The sequence below is a fragment of the Trichomycterus rosablanca genome, chromosome 16 (assembly GCF_030014385.1).
Source record: "Trichomycterus rosablanca isolate fTriRos1 chromosome 16, fTriRos1.hap1, whole genome shotgun sequence".
NCBI classification, from domain to species: Eukaryota; Metazoa; Chordata; class Actinopteri; order Siluriformes; family Trichomycteridae; genus Trichomycterus; species Trichomycterus rosablanca.
Window position 1 is genome coordinate 27734901 of NC_086003.1, and position 21073 is coordinate 27755973.

The window sequence follows — 21073 nt, forward strand, 5'->3', positions numbered from 1 at the left end:
CATCTATCTATCTATCTATCTATCTATCTATCTATCTATCTATCTATCTATCTATCTATCTATCTATCATGTTGAGTAGATTAAACATTTAAACACTGAGTCTTCATCTATAATCAGAATGAATTCAATCAGACTGGAAAAAAGTCTTTACATCATACAGCCACAGTCACCACTATATTATTCATAACAGTAATTAAAAGTAAAAAAGGAAACACACATTTATACAATTCCACACATTCTGGTAAAGTAAAGCAGATAAAGCAGGTAAATTTTCATAATGATTATAATAAAAGAATAAAAGAAGCAGCTTCCCTCTCAGAGATGTTTTTTTCTAACCAAACGTCTGGCCTGGAACCATGAAAAGTAAAAACCCAGCGGGACGGATAGAGCGTTCGTCCCTCAGCGAACACTGAGCACTTCATTACAGCCAGAATCTTTTCATCTGGAGTATTTCTGATGTGGAAGGACACACATTTCAGCAGGTAATTCCATCGTTCTCATTAGTGCTTTATTAGCGTGAGTGTTTTCAGCCCCACTGAGAGAAACAGAATGGAGCTTCATTTCTGTCTGGCTCAAAGTTAAAGTGGCTTTTTGTTAATTCAATCTTTTTTGGGTTCTTCGGATTTACATTTTCACCGAGTCCAGTCGTGGCCACCCACACCCTTGATCGAGGAGGGCCGAGGCTGTGACGCACTGCCATCCGTGATAAGCCCCAAATGCAGGCGCCTCGACCTGTCAGCAGAGGTCGCACTTACACCAGAGACGAGGAACCCTGTTTCCAATCGTGTGTCTGTATAGGCGACCGGCTGGCTGATAGCAGAGCTAAGACTTAAACTGAAAAGCTTGAGATCCCACTGAGTTAACATCTGACCACTGTTTTGATTTGTCTAAATGCTCATGTGTTATTTACAGACATGTATCTCTGTGGTTCTTCATGTATGTGACTATTTAACTGTTGTTCCTGCTACTTTAAGGTCATCCTGCAAATATATCCGATTGACTGCTGGCTTCTCGTGTTTCTGATTCTCAGTCTAAGGGAGTGCTAAAAATAAAACAACCCTCAGTGTAGTGTGTTCATACTGAACACTGAACGTCAAGGACTTCCACTGATAACCCTCTTCCACACAGAGGAACTGTGATTTATGACTAACATTAAACACACTGTATGGACAAAAGTATTGGGACATCCTTTCAAATTACTGAATTCATGTGTTTCAGCCCCAACAGGAACATCAATTGAGCCCCAGCCATACTGTTGTTGTCATCTTCTGACCGACTGGGCACAAATTCCCACCAAATAGTGGCTAAAAGATCACAAAGGGTCACATATTTTAAAAGCATTTGTTTTTGAAATGGGACATCCGACAAGCTCATGGTCAGGTGTCCAAATACTTTTGGCCATATAGTGTACGCGTCCCGTATAGACTGGGTTTGGGTTTGACTTCGGATGGTGAAATGTGTTGGAAGATTTTATTGGATGACCGGTTTTTACTAAACATGTTTTATATTTACTGATTTTCAGGCATCAAAAAACAGAAAAGCAAAAGGGGGAGAAGTTACTGACCACAGCCCTGGTTTATAAGGACAATAATAACCAAGCATGCTTCAACAAAACCAAACCTTACTAATAATTTACAATTTATTTCTGTCTCATTTGAACGTATTTGTTTGTCCGTGAGTGAAAGTCCTGCCGCCTGATTTCCTAAAGCTCTCATCGTCGCTCTCGCCAGGTCCGTCCACCGTTCGGCTGCTCGACGAGGCCTTGCTCTCCGCCCGCGTGTATCTGCACCCCGGCTCTTCATCACCCGCTCGGTTTTGGCTCAGACGTTATTGCTTTCGGGTTCAGACGGCAGCTTTAATGCGGGGCTTTGTTTCGCCTCGTCTCAGTTTCGTAAACGAGGATTCTTCACGCCGGGCTGAAAAGAGGAGCACGTGCTTCAGGTGTAACCCTTCCATTCCTTATTCCTTCTGCATTACACAATGCTGCATCAACATCCAACATTCCTTCAGTCTACGCTTATACGCTATATGGCCAAAAGTATGTGGACACCTGAGCGTGAGCTTGTCGGACGTCCCATTTCAAAAACAAAGGCTATTAAAACAGAGTGACCTTCTATGTGATATTTGTGCCCATTCAGTCAAAGCGTTTGTATGGCTGGGCACAAGAAAGCCTCAGTTGATGTTCCAGTTCATCCCAGAGCTTGCTCATGCTGGAACAGGAAAGGATCCTCCTCCCTAAACTGTTTCTGCAACACTAAAAAAATATAATTTCCTTTATGTAAGTAATTTATTACACTTGTTACAAGCTGTTGTGGCTGAAACCCAAGAACTAACTAATTAGAAGGGGCGTCCCAATACTTTTGTCCATGTAGTGTTTGTATATACAGTGTATCACAAAAGTGAGTACACCCCTCACATTTCTGCAGATATTGAAGTATATCTTTTCATGGGACAACACTGACAAAATGACACTTTGACACAATGAAAAGTAGTCTGTGTGCAGCTTATATAACAGTGAACATTTATTCTTCTCTCAAAATAACTCAATATACAGCCATTAATGTCTAAACCACCGGCAACAAAAGTGAGTACACCCCTAAGAGACTACACCCCTAAATGTCCAAATTGAGCACTGCTTGTCATTTTCCCTCCAAAATGTCATGTGATTTGTTAGTGTTACTAGGTCTCAGGTGTGCATAGGGAGCAGGTGTGTTCAATTTAGTAGTACAGCTCTTACACTCTCTCATACTGGTCACTGAAAGTTCCAACATGGCACCTCATGGCAAAGAACTCTCTGAGGATCTTAAAAGACGCATTGTTGCGCTACATGAAGATGGCCAAGGCTACAAGAAGATTGCCAACACCCTGAAACTGAGCTGCAGCACAGTGGCCAAGATCATCCAGCGTTTTAAAAGAGCAGGGTCCACTCAGAACAGACCTCGCGTTGGTCGTCCAAAGAAGCTGAGTGCACGTGCTCAGCGTCACATCCAACTGCTGTCTTTGAAAGATAGGCACAGGAGTGCTGTCAGCATTGCTGCAGAGATTGAAAAGGTGGGGGGTCAGCCTGTCAGTGCTCAGACCATACGCCGCACACTACATCAAATTGGTCTGCATGGCTGTCACCCCAGAAGGAAGCCTATTCTGAAGTCTCTACACAAAAAAAGCCCGCAAACAGTTTGCTGAAGACATGTCAACAAAGGACATGGATTACTGGAACCATGTCCTATGGTCTGATGAGACCAAGATTAATTTGTTTGGTTCAGATGGTCTCAAGCATGTGTGGCGGCAATCAGGTGAGGAGTACAAAGATAAGTGTGTCATGCCTACAGTCAAGCATGGTGGTGGGAATGCCATGGTCTGGGGCTGCATGAGTGCAGCAGGTGTTGGGGAGTTACATTTCATTGAGGGACACATGAACTCCAATATGTACTGTGAAATACTGAAGCAGAGCATGATCCCCTCCCTCCAGAAACTGGGTCGCAGGGCAGTGTTCCAGCATGATAATGACCCCAAACACACCTCTAAGACAACCACTGCTTTATTGAAGAGGCTGAGGGTAAAGGTGATGGACTGGCCAAGCATGTCTCCAGACCTAAACCCAATAGAACATCTTTGGGGCATCCTCAAGCGGAAAGTGGAGGAGCGCAAAGTCTCGAATATCTGCCAGCTCCGTGATGTCGTCATGGAGGAGTGGAAAAGCATTCCAGTGGCAACCTGTGAAGCTCTGGTAAACTCCATGCCCAGGAGAGTTAAGGCAGTTCTGAGAAATAATGGTGGCCACACAAAATATTGACACTTCAGGAACTTTCACTAAGGGGTGTACTCACTTTTGTTGCCGGTGGTTTTGACATTAATGGCTGTATATTGAGTTATTTTGAGGGAAGAATAAATTTACACTGTTATATAAGCTGCACACAGACTACTTTTCATTGTGTCAAAGTGTCATTTTGTCAGTGTTGTCCCATGAAAAGATATACTTAAATATCTGCAGAAATGTGAGGGGTGTACTCACTTTTGTGATACACTGTACAGACAGTGACAAATTAAAGGAAAGGCATTCTGTATACATTTCTCATATAAAATAAGAAGACGGTGTAAAGTTACAGCACTTTATTACACTCGTGAAATGAACAAATCCAAAAAAACACAACAGGCGACAACGAACGAGAACAAAACAACATCATGGGCACCTCGTAGGGCAGCCGTGAGACCGTCGGACACACAGAGGATGAATTAAGCAGATGACACACACATTCCTGCAGGGACCGTCTTTAATATGTACAAGATGGAGAGATTTAATTCGTTTTTTGCTTTAAGTAGAATTATATTTACAACCATTTGCCATCTTTTTTATGGTTATGTTGTTTGCAGCTAAGAGACGTCGGACAGAACGAGCGATGGCCCATCTAATGTGGGCTCAAATCTCTATTCGCAATAAACGCACTAAACAATTTTGGGAGCACATTGTGCAGAACCATTTTTCAGACGAGCTTTGGATCAAGAATGTCAAAATCAGCCTTCGATAAGCTCTGCACTATGATCGGGTCATCTGTAGAGCCAAAAGTTTACAGTCACCGGCCACCCGTGCCAACTGAAAAGAGGATTGCTATTGCCTTGTACAAGCTGGCCACTTGTGTGGAGTACAGGGTAGTGGCCGAGACGTTCGGGGTAAGCGTAACAACAGTTCACCGTAGTGTACACGCTGTATGCCAAGCAATGACATCAAAACTAATGAAACGTTACGTCGTATTACCAAATGCGCAGGAGGCAGAAGAAATAGTGCAGCGTAATTATGCAGCGCACCACATACCACAGGTGTACGATGCACTGGATGGTACACACATTACAATCCTCCCTCCAGCAGTAAACGTCATCGTTCATTCGCAAAACCCGTTTCCATCCCCTTTTTTCACATTTCGGCGATGCGATATTCTAACTTTTCCAGCCCGTTCAAGCGTGAAAACTTTTTTCGATTTTTGAGCTTTTCCATCCAGGTTTTTTTAATGCGCATTTTCAAAGTTCGCAAAAAGTTGGTGGATGGAAAACCCTCTACTGTGAACTCACACGTTTACAATGAATCTATTTTCGAAAACCTAGTGAGCTGCCTTGCTGCCTACTGCCTACCTGATCAGCTGCCTCAGTACGAAGGATTCTAATAAGACATGGAGCTCATAAATCAGATTATTTAGACGCTCTATTTAGACAGAGATTACATCGATCACGCCACCGCAGTTTTAGCTTACTAAGCTAACACAGTTAGCTTCAGGTAGTTCAAATCAATGCTAGCGCGCCAGCTAACGTCTCCCTCCGTGTAACGAAAACGATTAAACTGTCCCTGACGAGCCTGAATTTACAAATAAGCGGCACTTGTAAAATGATACCTTTATACACATGAAACATCAGTGAGAATTTATTTACATTTGAATAGAACTCAGTTGGTTGCTCCACATTCGTCCCCTGTGTTTGTCATATTTTGTGAGAAAAGTCGTGCCGCACTGAATGCTGGGATTGCCTTCAGCGCTGAGGAAGCGTCGGACTCCCTCGTTATTCAGTCAGATTATCACTCAGAATTAAGGCGCCTCAGGAGGAGCATTTTAAGGGGTCTAAGAATTTAGACACGCCCTCTTCTTAGGAGCGTAGGATGATGTCAAATGCGATCACTATATTTTTATATATATATATCTTTATATATATTATATATATCGCTTTCTCCTATCCAGGGTCGTGGTGGGTACAATTCACCACTGAATCATAGTACACACCCAGGAGAGGTCGCCAGTCCATTACAGTGCTTTATATTTTACACGGGTGCTAGTGAGTGATTGTGTGACGCCCTGTGAAGGACCGGTGCCCTGTCCAGGGTGGATTTCTGCCTCGCCCCCAGTGTATTTCTGACTTTCCTAATTTTGGTTTTTTTTTCTCTCGGGGGGATAAATGACAGGTCACAAATACTTTAGTGAGCGACAGCACAGCAGGATTGTGATTCATGCAGCCGCCGGTAAGCACAAGGCGTCTCCAGATTCAAACCTCCAGACTTAATGCAGTGCAAATGTCATTAAAATAATTAGGGCGCCTCATTAAATGAAACGTTTGGATGAAAGACAGTCAGATTTGTTTTCTTTTTTTCTAACAATAGTTCTGTTTGAATGAAATTAGCATAAAGAAGTTGAGAAGTTGGATGAAACGCTCACCATGATGGTCGTGACGATCACGGTTCTGTTCTCCATCCCCGACGTCTCGTTAGGAAGCAAATTCTGATCCTGGATCAGAACCAACTTATCAGCATCGTTCCAGTAACCGATCTGAGGAGGAGACACAGTGTTAGGAGGCCGGGCTGTCCTGTGGTGCGTTCACTTCACACTTAAATGACGGTTTCAGGTGGTTCTGGTGTGAAGAATATAGTTTATAGGATCACAAGTGCGGATGATGTGGTGCAGTGCGTAAATCAAGTAGGTGCTGCACAGCAACGTCTGCGTCCGGTCACTGTCTGCTGCGACTGTGCGAGTTTTTAAGCACGTAGGTTACCTTTCACACCCCAAAACATGCAGAAAGTGAACTGGCTGTTTGATATTTGTCCTGCGCGTAAGTGAAATGATTTGTGAAGCCCTGATTAGGATGAAGCAGTTATTGAAAACTGATTTATCGACTCCGAGCTGTTCACTCTTGAGATATTGAGATACGAGTTGTTACTATGGCAACACATCCAAATTGAATTAAGTCGAGCACTAGGTTGCACCTAAATAACAAAGATAATAAAAATGAATAATGAATAATCATGTACTTCATCTAAATGTGACCGAGTGAATGAGTGAGTGTGTGACGCTGGACGATATAGAATAATTCTGTGCCCAGGTTGATGTACAATGCAGTTATTTCCCCTTTTTCACACACTTGTAATCATTGCTTACATAAACAATTGGAAACTAGTAATAACAGTAATCTGTGAGTGATGTGAACGCACCATTATTTAGTGTTTTATAGTGTGTGTGTAATTACAGGATGAAGTGCGGAGGTCCAAATCACACACACTTCTGTTACATGGCGGTCTTGGGATTCCAAATATTTCTGCGACTGTTTCTTTTCTGTGACTTAATGACACAATATGGCCAAAAGTATGTGGACACCTGACCATCACCTTGATAGACAAATCACAGACACACCGATCAGCCATAACATTAAAACCACCTCCTCGTTTCTACACTCACTGTCAATTTTATCAGCTCCACTTACCATATAGAAGCACTTTGTAGTTCTACAATTACTGACTGTAGTCCATCTGTTTCTCTGCATGCTTTGTTAGCCCCTTTCATGCTGTTCTTCAATGATCAGGACCCCCACAGAGCAGGTATTATTTAGATAGTGGATGATTCTCAGCACTGCAGTGACACTGACATGGTGGTGGTGTGTTAGTGTGTGTTGTGCTGGTATGAGTGGATCAGACACAGCAGCGCTGCTGGAGTTTTTAAATACCGTGTCCACTCACTGTCCACTCTATTAGACACTCCTACCTGGTTGGTCCACCTTGTAGATGTAAAGTCAGAGACGATCGCTCATCTATTGCTGCTGTTTGAGTTGGTCATCTTCTAGACCTTCATCGGTGGTCACAGGACGCTGCCCACAGGGCGCTGTTGGCTGGATATTTTGGGTTGGTGGACTATTCTCAGTCCAGCAGTGACAGTGAGGTGTTTAAAAACTCCAGCAGCGCTGCTGTGTCTGATCCACTCATACCAGCACAACACACACTAACACACCACCACCATGTCAGTGTCACTGCAGTGCTGAGAATGATCCACCACCTAAATAATACCTGCTCTGTGGTGGTCCTGTGGGGGTCCTGACCATTGAAAAACAGCAGAGAAACAGATGGACTACAGTCAGTAATTGTAGAGCTACAAAGTGCTTCTATATGGTAAGTGGAGCTGATAAAATGGACAGTGAGTGTAAAAACAAGGAGGTGGTTTTAATGTTATGGCTGATCAGTGTATATATATATATATATATATATATATATATAACTACCATGACCCGATTCGGTGTCCCTTACGCATGTATTTGTGTATCTGTGTAAATATGTATCTGTGACCCTGTTTGTGAACACAGCACAGCTCAGCACGGCCCCGTGATTAAAATGCAGGGTGCGAGACCCGATCCTCTCCGGCACTGGTCCGGCCGAGCGTGGAACTGACGTCGCCGGGTCTCTTACATCTCGCTGAGCGATGATTGATGAAAGCAGGGGTGATTGGATATGACCGGACAGGAGAAGCCAGAGGAGCCTGCAGCGGCGTATCAGCCGTCTGATTGATGCTCCCAAAAGAGTGCCAGCTCCTCTGTACTCTGCACCACCCAGCCCTGCCCTCCTCTATCATCCTGCATCACCCTCAATCATTCTTCCCTCGGCACGGTGCAGCCAGGAGCCGCCGCACTCCGTAAAGCACGGCACTGAGGACCCACAGGACACCGGGCGGGTCGAACGGAGCTTTATAGCTCCTGCCAGTCACCTGTAACGCTTTATGGGAGATTGTTAATCCTCGTATGTGGGGAAAAAACGATTACATTAGTGATAACAGGAAAGGGAATAGGGAATAGGAATTTGGTCATATTGGGGATAGGATGGGGTAGTTTTGGGGTGCATGGGGATGTAGTTGGAGACATGAACATGTGCTGGACACTCCTGTAGAAAATATTATTAGGAAAACGTAGCTAAAGATAAATAAAAGCATTTCTTATTTTTAAGACTGTTCAGAAACTCATAATGTGTTAAGACTTGAGGTTTTACTGGGGTATAAACATGAGATGACACAGGCCAAATAGGCACACGGGCCCATAGGTATCCATCAGTATGAAGAAGATTAGAGAATATACAAAAGAAAGAAAGAAAGTTAAGCAATGGCTATAAACGTATACAGTATATAGTCAGGAGGAGATTTGCACAACATAAAAGCATTTTGGGGGCCACAAATCTGCAAACCTAAACACCAACAAACTATTTAGATTGTGTGCATGAAGACTAATAATCAGAGGGTCACTGGTTCGAGTCCAACCGCAGCCACGGTGCCACTGTTGTGCCCCTCAGCACTGGGTTGTTTGGTCAGATGAGACACTTCAGGTGAGTTTGGCATAGAAAATAAATGAATCCTAATAATTTTAGGGCTGTTTATACCCTAAAAGGTCAGGAAGTCAGGAATAGCAATGAGCATGGCAGTGATGGTGAAACTTTGGTTTGGCCAGGAGCCACATATAGATGTGAATCCTGGACACTGAAGAAATTAAAAGAAAGACTCATACAGGCTTTCGAGAACAAGGAAGATGATCACCACTGAGCAAGTGTACGAGATAACAATATTGAAAGCGGTGCTATGACAGGACTTGTGGACGGACTCAGAAGACGAGGAGAACCAAGAAGAAGATGGATTGACATCAATACAATGGTGCTCGTCTGCTACAAGAAAGGTGACCCATCTGAGCAGCCAACCATCACAAAGCGATGATGAGGTCACATATATTCCAAAGGCCATGGAAAACTGGAGCTTAGTCAGTGGTGCAATAATTAGAGGTCTAAAGGTTTAGTTCGTTCCCGATCATAGACACATATTTTCTATTCAATGTTCATCATTTAAGGACAGGCGGCACCTTACAGCAAGAAGGTCCTGGGTTCGATCCCCTGGCCGGGGCGGTCCGGGTCCTTTCTGTGTCCGCACGGGTTTCCTCCGGGTGCTCCGGTTTCCTCCCAGTCCAAAAACATGCAAATGAGGTGAATTGGAGACACTAAATTGTCCATGACTGTGTTCGATATAACCTTGAGAACTGATAAACATTGTGCGATGAGTAACTACCGTTCCTGTCATTAAAGTAACCAAAAAGTGTAAAACATGACGTTAAAATGCTAATAAACAAACAATCAAACAATCATTTAAGGGCCACAGCTTGTTCATTGCTTGTGTCGGGGCAGGATAGAAGTTTGCTGCTTTAGACAATCAGAAAAGTGGAAATGTTTTTGTACTTTCTGCTTTTTAGTCCCGAGCTTTTATACCGGCCGCTCTACATTCACTAATGTTTAGCTTTTATAATACTTGAGGACGTGATAAATTCCTCTCTGCTCGCCCAGGCCTGGTTATATAAAGAGCTGGATTTATTAAGCGTACAGCATTTAATCACGAGAGCAAAATCTATATAAATGATATTTTACATCATTTGAAGCCGCGATATGAGATCACATCCTCCAGCGCTCGGGAGAAACCCTCAGGCTGCACTGCGAGGCATAAAAGAGGAGCAATTCTGATGAAAAATGAGCGGCAGGCTGATCGCTATTGTTTTAGCTAAAACATCTGTATCGGACAACTCTCTGCACATCACACACACACACACACACACACAGAGGAGGACAGACGCGAGGCTGAAACGAGGCACAGCAGATGTGCAGAGACAAAACATGACAACTATTTTACAGCCAGCAACACAAAGCAGATGTTTAAATGAGTTTGTTACCCGATTTATTTTTATACACCCAATCCAGTCGTGGGCAGTTGGAGTTTCTCTCTCTTTCTCTCTCTCTCTCTTTCTCTCTCTCTCTCGCATGTGCTACTACCCCCACCCTCAATCCAGGAGCGCCCAGGCTGTCACATGCTTAGATCCAGAGCCACACCCTGCCAATACATACGCACCTATCGTGTATCTGTGTAGGCGCCCGGCCGGCTGATAGCAGAGCTGAGATTCGAACTTGAGAGCTCGAGATCTCAGCACTGGTAGGTCAGCACGTTTTACCTCCTCACCACCGGAGCGCCGTGTGTGATTATTATTTAGCATTTATGAGAAATCTGAAGTAGAATAAATTCGAGTCTTGGTCAATCTGAGTTCTTAAGACGACTCTTGGTCAATTTGAGCTCTTGAGACGAGTCTTGGTCAATTTGAGGTCTTAAGACGAGTCTTGGTCAATTTGAGCTCTTGAGACAAGTCTTGGTCAATTTGAGGTCTTAAGACGAGTCTTGGTGAGTTCAAGTTCTTGAGACGAGTCTTGGTCAATTTAAGTTCAATTTAAATTTCACTCTGGAAAATGAAAGACAGAATTATGATGTCAGACTGGTAAATAAGAGACAGAATTATGATGTCAGACTGATAAATAAGAGACAGAATTATGATGTCACTCTGGTAAATAAGAAACAGAATTATGATGTCACTGGTAAATAAGAGACAGAATTATGATGTCACTGGTAAATAAGAGACAGAATTATGATGTCACTCTGGTAAATAAGAGACAGAATTATGATGTCACTCTGGTAAATAAGAGACAGAATTATGATGTCACTGGTAAATAAGAGACAGAATTATGATGTCACTGGTAAATAAGAGACAGAATTATGATGTCAGACTGGTTATAATGGTGTGCAGGTGCTCTTACTCTTCTTGGCCCGTTGTTTTTCAGCTCGAACACGTCCATGGTGTAGTTGACTCTGCGTCCATAGTGGTCGAACTGGACGTTTCCTGTCAGTCCTTGGAGTCGGACCTGCAGTGTGGTGATAAACAACGTAATTAGTGCCTAATACACTAATCTCACGTTTTCTTACTCTCACTTCAACGCTGCACTATGGCCAAAAGTATTTGGACACCTGACCATGAGCTTGTTGGACGTTCCATTTAAAAAAAAAAAACAGAGTGACCCTCTATGTGATCTTTTCAGCTAGAACAACAGTCACTATTTGGTGGGAATTTGTGCCCAGTCAGTCAAACGATGCTAGTATTTGTATGGCTGGGCACTGATGTTGGTCAACAAAGCCACAGTTGATGTTCCAGTTCATTCCAAAGCTGTTGTTTGTGGCTGAGGTCAGGGCTCTGTACAGGACACTGGAGTTTCTTGCTTTGTACATAGAGCGGCAGTCATGCTGGAACAGGAAAGGGCCTTCCCTGTATCTTTGTCCATATAGTGTAGCATGAACCAGTTTCAGATGCTTGATATTGTTAGGCATCGTGTCAGGGGTGTGTTACTGCACTGTGCCCAGTGATTCCAGAAAAAAATGGACATAACCCAACCCTAACCAGGATAAAATGGTGGTAAAACATGACAATTGAATGAAATTAATGTTTACTAAAAAGCAATGTATTAAATTAGAAAAATAAATGGCACTGCCCACCTGTTTGAGCGTGCGCTCCATGTCGATGCCCTGGTTCCACGGCGCTGCAGGGTTGGCCAGACAGTCTCCGGCGTTCCCCCGACGCGAGATGTCCACTTTCTGTCTGCGCAGGTTCCTGAACGCCTCGGCCATCACCATCACACCGTCGTAGGTCAGAGCGGAGGTGTACTGCGCACACAGAAGGTCAGATAAAGGTCATGTAAATACCAAACGTCCATACGGCCTCTGATCACATGCTTTTTCCTTCACCGGATCTCCTCCGTTATTTCATCTGGTTTAATCAAGCACACACACACACACACACACACACAATCATATTACGGCCTGTACTGCACATGTACTCGCATTCTTCGCTGTATGGTGCTGTGAAAAAGTATTTGCCCCCTCACTCACTTTCTTAACCGCTTATCCAACCAGGGGGGTGCTGGAGCCTATCTCAGCTTTTCAATGGGCGCAAGGCACACAGTAACACCCTGGACGGGGCGCCAGTCCATCGCAGGGCAGACACACACACACACGCACACACACACACATTCACCTGTTGGGTAATTTAGTGTCTCCAGTTAACCTGACTGCAAGCTTTTGGACTGTGGGAGGAAACCGGAGCTCCCGGAGGAAACCCACGCGGACATGGGGAGAACATGCAAACTCCACACAGAAAGTACCTGGACCGTTCCACCTGGGGATCAAACCCAGGACCTTCTCAGCAAAGAAACAATTACTGATAAATTATCAAATTTCATTTCTATCAAACGCTTTATCCTGGTCAGGGTTGCAGAGGCTCCAGTTCCACCAGAAAACACTGGACTCAATCCATCACAGGTTTTCAGACTTAATTGACGCCTGGCCAGCTCATATCACCCCTTAGATTCAAACCCGGATCTAAGCAGTGGTGGGACTGCTGCACCACCACTGCAAGCGCCCCCTGTTAAACTGTACAAGGAAAAATTTTGACATTTGACATACGTACTTTCTCACTGTAGAAGTGAAAGTATGTGGACACGGCTCCTAGCAATTGTCTATAAATAAAAGTGCATAAAATCAGTTATATAGCAAATCTTTGGTTTGCAACAGTTTGGGGAAGGCCTGTTCTTTCTTTTTTTCCTATGCACAAAGCAAGGCTTATAAAGACCTGGTTTGATGAGTCTGGTGTAAAGGAAATCCAGTGGCCTGCACAGAGTCTAAGCCTGCTTAACCTCACAGATGTGATGACTAAAAGGGCACAAATTCCCACAGATACATGCTTTTTAGCCAAATAGTGTATTACAGCAAACCTTATCACATGAAACATCATGATACATATTCTGTATTCTCAAAAAAACTTCCAGTAAGATCTACACCCTACCACCCATTCTTAATGTCAATTTAGTCATATCCAGCTACCCAATCACATTTCATTTTCTCTACGGCTGCTGATCACTCCTGACTGAGGAGGGCCATGACTAACACACACCGCCTCTAACATGAGTGCAGTAGATTCATGCACAACGTGGATTCATATGGAGATCCGTATCGCGCACGGAGAGTCAGGCATCGATCTCCATTATGTGCAGACACCACTGATCAGCCAGCAGAGGTCGTAATTGCAGCAGATATCAGGAAACTCTAGGGTCCTCCCGCTTTTGGACGAGCCGAATATTGTCCATATAGGCGCCCGGCCTGAGATTTGAACTTGTGAGTAGAGTGTTTTACTGCTGCGCTGCCCAAGCGCCCCAGAACTTGGAACGTTTAATGTATGAATCATAGCAAGCAGGACGTCAAAAAGATGGACATGAATCGTCTACACATGAACGTCCCTGGAATCAGTGAATTAAAATGGACATGACGCACACTATTAGAAAGTACCACATGAACGACAAGATCTTTATCAGAAACAAGTACGATCTACGCCTTAGAATATATAAATATATATATAATATACCAAGAATATAAAAGTGAAACAAATTCAACTATTAAGAAACCATAAAATTAAAACCACCTCTGTCTATTTTATCAGCTCCACTTACCATATAGACGCACTTTGTAGTTCTACGATTACTGACTGTAGTCCATCAGTTTCTCTGCATGCTTTGTTACCCCCTTTCATGCTGTTTTTCAATGGTCAGGACCCCCACAGGACCACCACAGATCAGGTATTATTTAGGTGGTGGATCATTCTCAGCACTGCAGTGACACTGACATGGTGGTGGTGTGTTGGTGTGTGTTGTGCTGGTATGAGTGGATCAGACACAGCAGCGCTGCTGGAATTTTTAAATACTGTGTCCACTCACTGTCCACTCTATTAGACACTCCTACCTAGTTGGTCCACCTTGTAGATGTAAAGTCAGAGACGATCGCTCATCTATTGCTGCTGTTTGAGTCGGTCATCTTCTAGACCTTCATCAGTGGTCACAGGACGCTGCCCACGGGGCGCTGTTGGCTGGATATTTTGGGTTGGTGGACTATTCTCAGTCCAGCATTGACAGTGAGGTGTTTAAAAACTCCAGCATCGCTGCTGTATCTGATCCACTCATACCAGCACAACACACACTAACACACCAGCACCATGTCAGTGTCACTGCAGTGCTGAGAATGATCCACCAACTAAATAATACCTGCTCTGTGGTGGTCCTGTGGGGGTCCTGACCATTGAAAAACAGCATGAAAGGGGGTAACAAAGCATGCAGAGAAACTGATGGACTACAGTCAGTTATTGTAGAGCTACAAAGTGCTTCTATATGGTAAGTGGAGCTGATAAAATGGACAGTGAGTGTAGAAACTATTGTATTGCTCGTTTCTGATTTATAAACAGACGTGAAATGGCAGCGTAATGTATAAATAAGTGAAATCACGAGTGTGCAGTTTAGTAGCTGAAATAATTGACGGGAGAGCGCTGAGCAGCACAATTCGCCCTGCGCTCGGGTTTGGATTAGAAGAAGGATTTGGGGCTGGAGAGGACAGCTGCATTACAGAAATAACGTCACGCTTCTGCGGCACAAAAACAGGACCGCCGAGCGTCGCGCATGAACAAGCCGAGCTGGGAGCGGGTGAGGGGTGTGGGGGGGCATGAGAGCAGTCACACTCAGTCGCTTGTCACTGCATAGATACACTGCATGTTTCGGGGGGAAGGGGGGGGGAGTGTCTAGGGGGGGCACCGAGGACGGTCGGTGGACTGTCGTGAGGTGTCGGACTAAATACACCAATAGCACGAAAAATAAATACAGATAAACAGATGAGCCAAAACATTAGGACCCTCTATAAGTGCACTGAGGTCCAGTTCTGATGCTTGCCTGCCCACTGTGGGTGCTTTTGACAGTGGACAGGATTTAGCATGGACACTTTAACTGGACTGAATGAGTTTCGATGGATGCAATGTGTCATCTCAGATTCTTCTCGTTGCCATTATTGAAATGATCTGCCAGTTTTTCAACCCACATATACTCTTGTTATGTTTATTTTTTACTTATTTTATTAGGATTTTAACGTCATGTTTTACACACTTTGGTTACACAAGATTCATCAGTTTAAGTTTTAATGTCAAACACAGTCATGGACAATTTAGTGTCTCCAATTCACCTCACTTGCACGTCTTTGGACTGTGGGAGGAAACTGGAGCTCTCGGAGGAAACCCACATAGACACGGGGAGAACATGCAAACTCCACACAGAAAGGACCCGGACCGCCCCACCTGGGAACAAACCCAGGACCTTCTTGCTGTGAGGCGACAGTGCTACCCACCAAGCCACTGTGCCACCCAACCTTGTTATGAAAAAAAAGACTTCTACTGCCTATTTAATTACTCGGTCAACCAGTGAACAACAGTGGCAACTTGGCAGTGGTGGGGCTTGAACCGGCAACCCTTTGAAAACTAGTCCAGTACCTTAACCACTGAGCTACCACCACCCAAATCTTTTTGGCCACATTGTGTATTTTGCATGAATGTTGTCCATATACTTCTGTTTCCATCCACTTGTTTAAAACACTCAGACAGATTGCTCAATGTGAGTGAGTGAGTGAGTAAGTGATTAAGTGAATCTATGAAATACCAAAATGCTGGAAAAACAAAAGTCCAAAAAAAAAATGTAAAAACGCTTTAGGACTCCACCGACTCACAGCGGGAGAAATGATCTTCAAAATAAAGGAGATTTAGAATGAGCAGTACTGAATCTACCAAGCAGTGGTAGCCGTCTATAAACTGTGTTTGGCCACGGTCAGTGTTTTTAACTCCACATTATGAGACAAAAGGGCAAAAAGTGTGACCCACTGGAGGGTTAGCAAGAAGGAAACCACTGCTAACCAAGAAAAAACAATAACCAAAGACAGAAGAAAGTATGTTCTACAGGAACACAGTATGGTCATCAGGAGTCGGAACTGACTTGACAGTACTTAATTAGTAATGACCAATAACAGGGGGCAATTATATTTTCACACCACTGTGTGTGCTGGTCCTGTATTGTTCCAGTGTTCCAGTTGTGATTCGGTGCTATTTCGGTGAGTGACGTGCGGAGTGACGCTCAGCTTTTCTGACTCATTTCACCTTCTTATTGAGTTTTTTTTTTTTTTTTTTACGCCCCCTTACTTACATTTTATCTCCAGCTGATTACATGTTGTGTCTGGTCCACACAGAGCTCAAAATGATCTTCTAACCATTCAGCAGCTCTGGTGCTACAAGTCACTTTCACACTGATTTTATACTCATCCATCTGTCCATCCATCCATCTAAATCCCATCCATCCACTCATCCATCAATCCAGCCAGCCATCCATCCATCCATCTATATTCCATCCATCCATCTATATTCCATCCGTCCATCCCAGTTCATCCATCCATCCATCTAAATCCCATCCGTCCACTCATCCATCCATCTATATTCCATCCATCCATCTATATTCCATCCATCCATCCCAGTTCATCCATCCATCCATCTATCCATCTGTTCGTCAGTCTGTCCGTCCATCCATCCATCCATCCATCTAAATCATATCCATCCACTCATCCATCAATCCATCCATATTCCGTCTGTCCATCCATTCATCTGTCCATCCATCCATCTAAATCCCATCCATCCACTCATCCATCCATCCATCTATCCATATTCCATCCGTCCATCCCAATCCATCCATCCATCCATCCGTCCTTCCATCCATCTGTTCAACCTTTTGTCCGTCCATTGATCCATCCATCAATCCAGCCATCCATCCATATATATTCCATCCATCCATCCCAATCCATCCATCCATCCATCTAAATCCCATCCGTCCGTCCGTCCATCCATCCATCTATCTATCCATCCAGCCATCCAACCATCCATATATATTCCATCCATCCATCCATCTAAATCCCATCCGTCTGTCCATCCATCCATCTATCTATCCATCTGTCCGTCCATCCATCCATCCATCCGTCTATCCATCCGTCCGTCCATCCATCCATTTATTAATACATCCATCCATATTCCATCCGTCTATCTGTCCGTCCATCCAGCCATCTGTCTGTCCATCCATCCATCCATATTCCATCGGTCAGTTCGTCCAACCATCTATTCAACCATCCATCCATCGCATCCATATATCCAAATCCCACACATGTTCAGCAGCTCTGGTCCTAAAAGTGACTTTCACATTGTTTTTATCATTCATCCATCCATCCATCCATCTAGCCATCCGTCCGTCCATGCAAACTACACAACATAAGTATTTGGACCATAAGCTTGGTGGACGTGATGTTGATAGTTTGAATGTCTTCAATCAGTATCTGGAATGGATTCTCCACATGTCTGTGAGTTCCCATTGGATACTCTGTTCTCATTTCAAAGCCCAGAAACCCACAGAATGTGGATTGAGCCCTGAATCAGGCATTTCTACAATTTTCATCAACTCACCTTAGTTATGGACGGCACTTAATCCAGTTAATCCAAAGCTTATTTATTTTTATAATGTCTTAAAGCTGTAATAATAAAAGCCCTCAGAGAGCCCAGTGCAACTGCGACCAGAATGAAATGGTTAGTTAAAATGCAGCTAAATAAAGTTGTGAGTTTTTAACTGTCTGTGTGTTTGTTTGTTTGAATCCGTTCCTCTCTGGAGTAAATAATGTCTCCAGCAGCTTTTATTTTCCCCGCAGCAGCAGCAGCCATGTTTCACTTCAGCCAGTCCTACATGTTTGAAGAAAGTTCAAAGCATGTTGTTTTCCTCCAAAAAAACGTGTTTGAAATTCCGCTGAAGTGTCGCTGGCACACGTTTCACTTTCCTTTACAAACAAAACACTAAACCCATGGAGAGAGCTGGAGGCAAAACATCAGATCAGCCGAGGAAAAATACAGGCCATATATATATATATATATACAGTGTATCACAAAAGTGAGTACACCCCTCACATTTCTGCAAATATTTCATTATATCTTTTCATGGGACAACACTATAGACATGAAACTTGGATATAACTTAGAGTAGTCAGTGTACAACTTGTATAGCAGTGTAGATTTACTGTCTTCTGAAAATAACTCAACACACAGCCATTAATGTCTAAATGGCTGGCAACATAAGTGAGTACACCCCACAGTGAACATGTCCAAATTGTGCCCAAATGTGTCGTTGTCCCTCCCTGGTGTCATGTGTCAAGGTCCCAGGTGTAAATGGGGAGCAGGGCTGTTAAATTTGGTGTTTTGGGTACAATTCTCTCATACTGGCCACTGGATGTTCAACATGGCACCTCATGGCAAAGAACTCTCTGAGGATGTGAGAAATAGAATTGTTGCTCTCCACAAAGATGGCCTGGGCTATAAGAAGATTGCTAACACCCTGAAACTGAGCTACAGCACGGTGGCCAAGGTCATACAGCGGTTTTCCAGGACAGGTTCCACTCGGAACAGGCTTCGCCAGGGTCGACCAAAGAAGTTGAGTCCACGTGTTCGGCGTCATATCCAGAGGTTGGCTTTAAAAAATAGACACATGAGTGCTGCCAGCATTGCTGCAGAGGTTGAAGATGTGGGAGGTCAGCCTGTCAGTGCTCAGACCATACGCCGCACACTGCATCAACTCGGTCTGCATGGTCGTCATCCCAGAAGGAAGCTGACGCACAAGAAAGCCCGCAAACAGTTTGCTGAAGACAAGCAGTCCAAGAACATGGATTACTGGAATGCCCTGTGGTCTGACGAGACCAAGATAAACTTGTTTGGCTCAGATGGTGTCCAGCATGTGTGGCGGCGCCCTGGTGAGAAGTACCAAGACAACTGTATCTTGCCTACAGTCAAGCATGGTGGTGGTAGCATCATGGTCTTGGGCTGCATGAGTGTTGCTGGCACTGGGGAGCTGCAGTTCATTGAGGGAAACATGAATTTTAACATGTACTGTGACATTCTGAAACAGAGCATGATCCCCTCCCTTCGAAAACTGGGCCTCATGGCAGTTTTCCAACAGGATAACGACCCCAAACACAACCTCCAAGATGACAACTGCCTTGCTGAGGAAGCTGAAGGTAAAGGTGATGGACTAAACCCAATTGAGCACCTGTGGCGCATCCTCAAGTGGAAGGTGGAGGAGTTCAAGGTGTCTAACATCCACCAGCTCCGTGATGTCATCATGGAGGAGTGGAAGAGGATTGTAGTAGCAACCTGTGCAGCTCTGGTGAATTCCATGCCCAGGAGGGTTAAGGCAGTGCTGGATAATAATGGTGGTCACACAAAATATTGACACTTTGGGCACAATTTGGACATGTTCACTGTGGGGTGTACTCACTTATGTTGCCAGCTATTTAGACATTAATGGCTGTGTGTTGAGTTATTTTCAGAAGACAGTAAATCTACACTGCTATACAAGTTGTACACTGACTACTCTAACTTATATCCAAGTTTTAGTTCTATAGTGTTGTCCCATGAAAAGATATAATAAAATATTTGCAGAAATGTGAGGGGTGTACTCACTTTTGTGATACACTGTATATGAGAGAGAGAGAGAAAGAGAGAGAGAGAGAGAGAGAGAGAGAGAGAGAAATAACGATGGAGACCCGGCGAGGGAGGTATAACAACATAATCAGAGAGACAGAGAGAGACGACCACTGCATCTCTTTTTGTTGTATTAATCATAAAAATGTCAGGAATTCATTGGCTGTGTTCTAAATAACCTACTACATACAACTCGCTTACTGATGGGGCTGCAAATCAGTCTGCAGTTTACATGATGCAACCAAAATGATTTTTGCAGTACATAAAGGATACCAGTACTACACATACCAGTACTAAAAATTTCCAGTACACAGCCAGAACAATCTATGTCGGTTTCTGCATCCCATCATGCAATGCGGTCAATTAGAGAAACATTCATATGTTCATGTGCCCTGTAGTATGCAGTATGCAGTATATACTGAGTGCTGTATGCAGTATGAAATATATACTGAGTGTAGTATGCAGTGTATACTAAGTGCAGTATGCAGTATGTACTAAGTGTATTATACAGTATACAGTATATACTGAGTGCAGTATGCAGTATGTAGTAAACAGTATGTACTGAGTGCAGTATATAGTGTACAGTATGTACTGAGTGTAGTATGCACTATATACTGAGTATAGTATGCAGTATGCAGTATACAGTGTCTACTGAGTGTAGTATGCAGTATACAGTTTATACTGAGTGTAGTATGCAGTATACAGTTTATACTGAGTGTAGTACACAGTATGCACTATATACTGAGTATAGTATGCAGTATGCAGTATACAGTGTCTACTGAGTGTAGTATAGAATACAGTATATACTGAGTGCAGTATGCAGTATACAATATGTACTGAGTGTAGTATACAGAATACAGTATATACTGAGTGTAGTATGCAGTATGCAGTAAATACTGAGTGTAGTATGCAGTATACAGTATACACTGAGTGTAGTATACATAATACAGTATATACTGAGTGTAGTATACAGAATACAGTATATACTGAGTGTAGTATGCAGTATACAGTATATACTGAGTGTAGTATA

At 43.6% G+C, this 21073-nt stretch overlaps 1 protein-coding gene across 5 annotated transcripts in view; it reads right to left on the bottom strand.

Annotated features, from left to right (window-relative positions):
• The window catches only part of gria4b (glutamate receptor, ionotropic, AMPA 4b), a 134570-nt gene that overhangs the window by 29074 nt on the left and 84423 nt on the right, over positions 1-21073 (bottom strand). For 4 of the 5 annotated variants that reach the window (XM_063011792.1, XM_063011791.1, XM_063011793.1 and 1 more), the window contains exons 7-9: positions 12126-12293; positions 11396-11500; positions 6192-6302 (exon numbers count right to left, since the gene is read on the bottom strand). In XM_063011792.1, coding sequence (XP_062867862.1) covers positions 6192-6302; positions 11396-11500; positions 12126-12293 — 384 coding nt within the window. Of the gene's footprint in view, positions 1-1655; positions 1917-6191; positions 6303-11395; positions 11501-12125; positions 12294-21073 lie in introns of those variants that run through there. The other variant, XM_063011789.1, reaches the window with a different exon arrangement.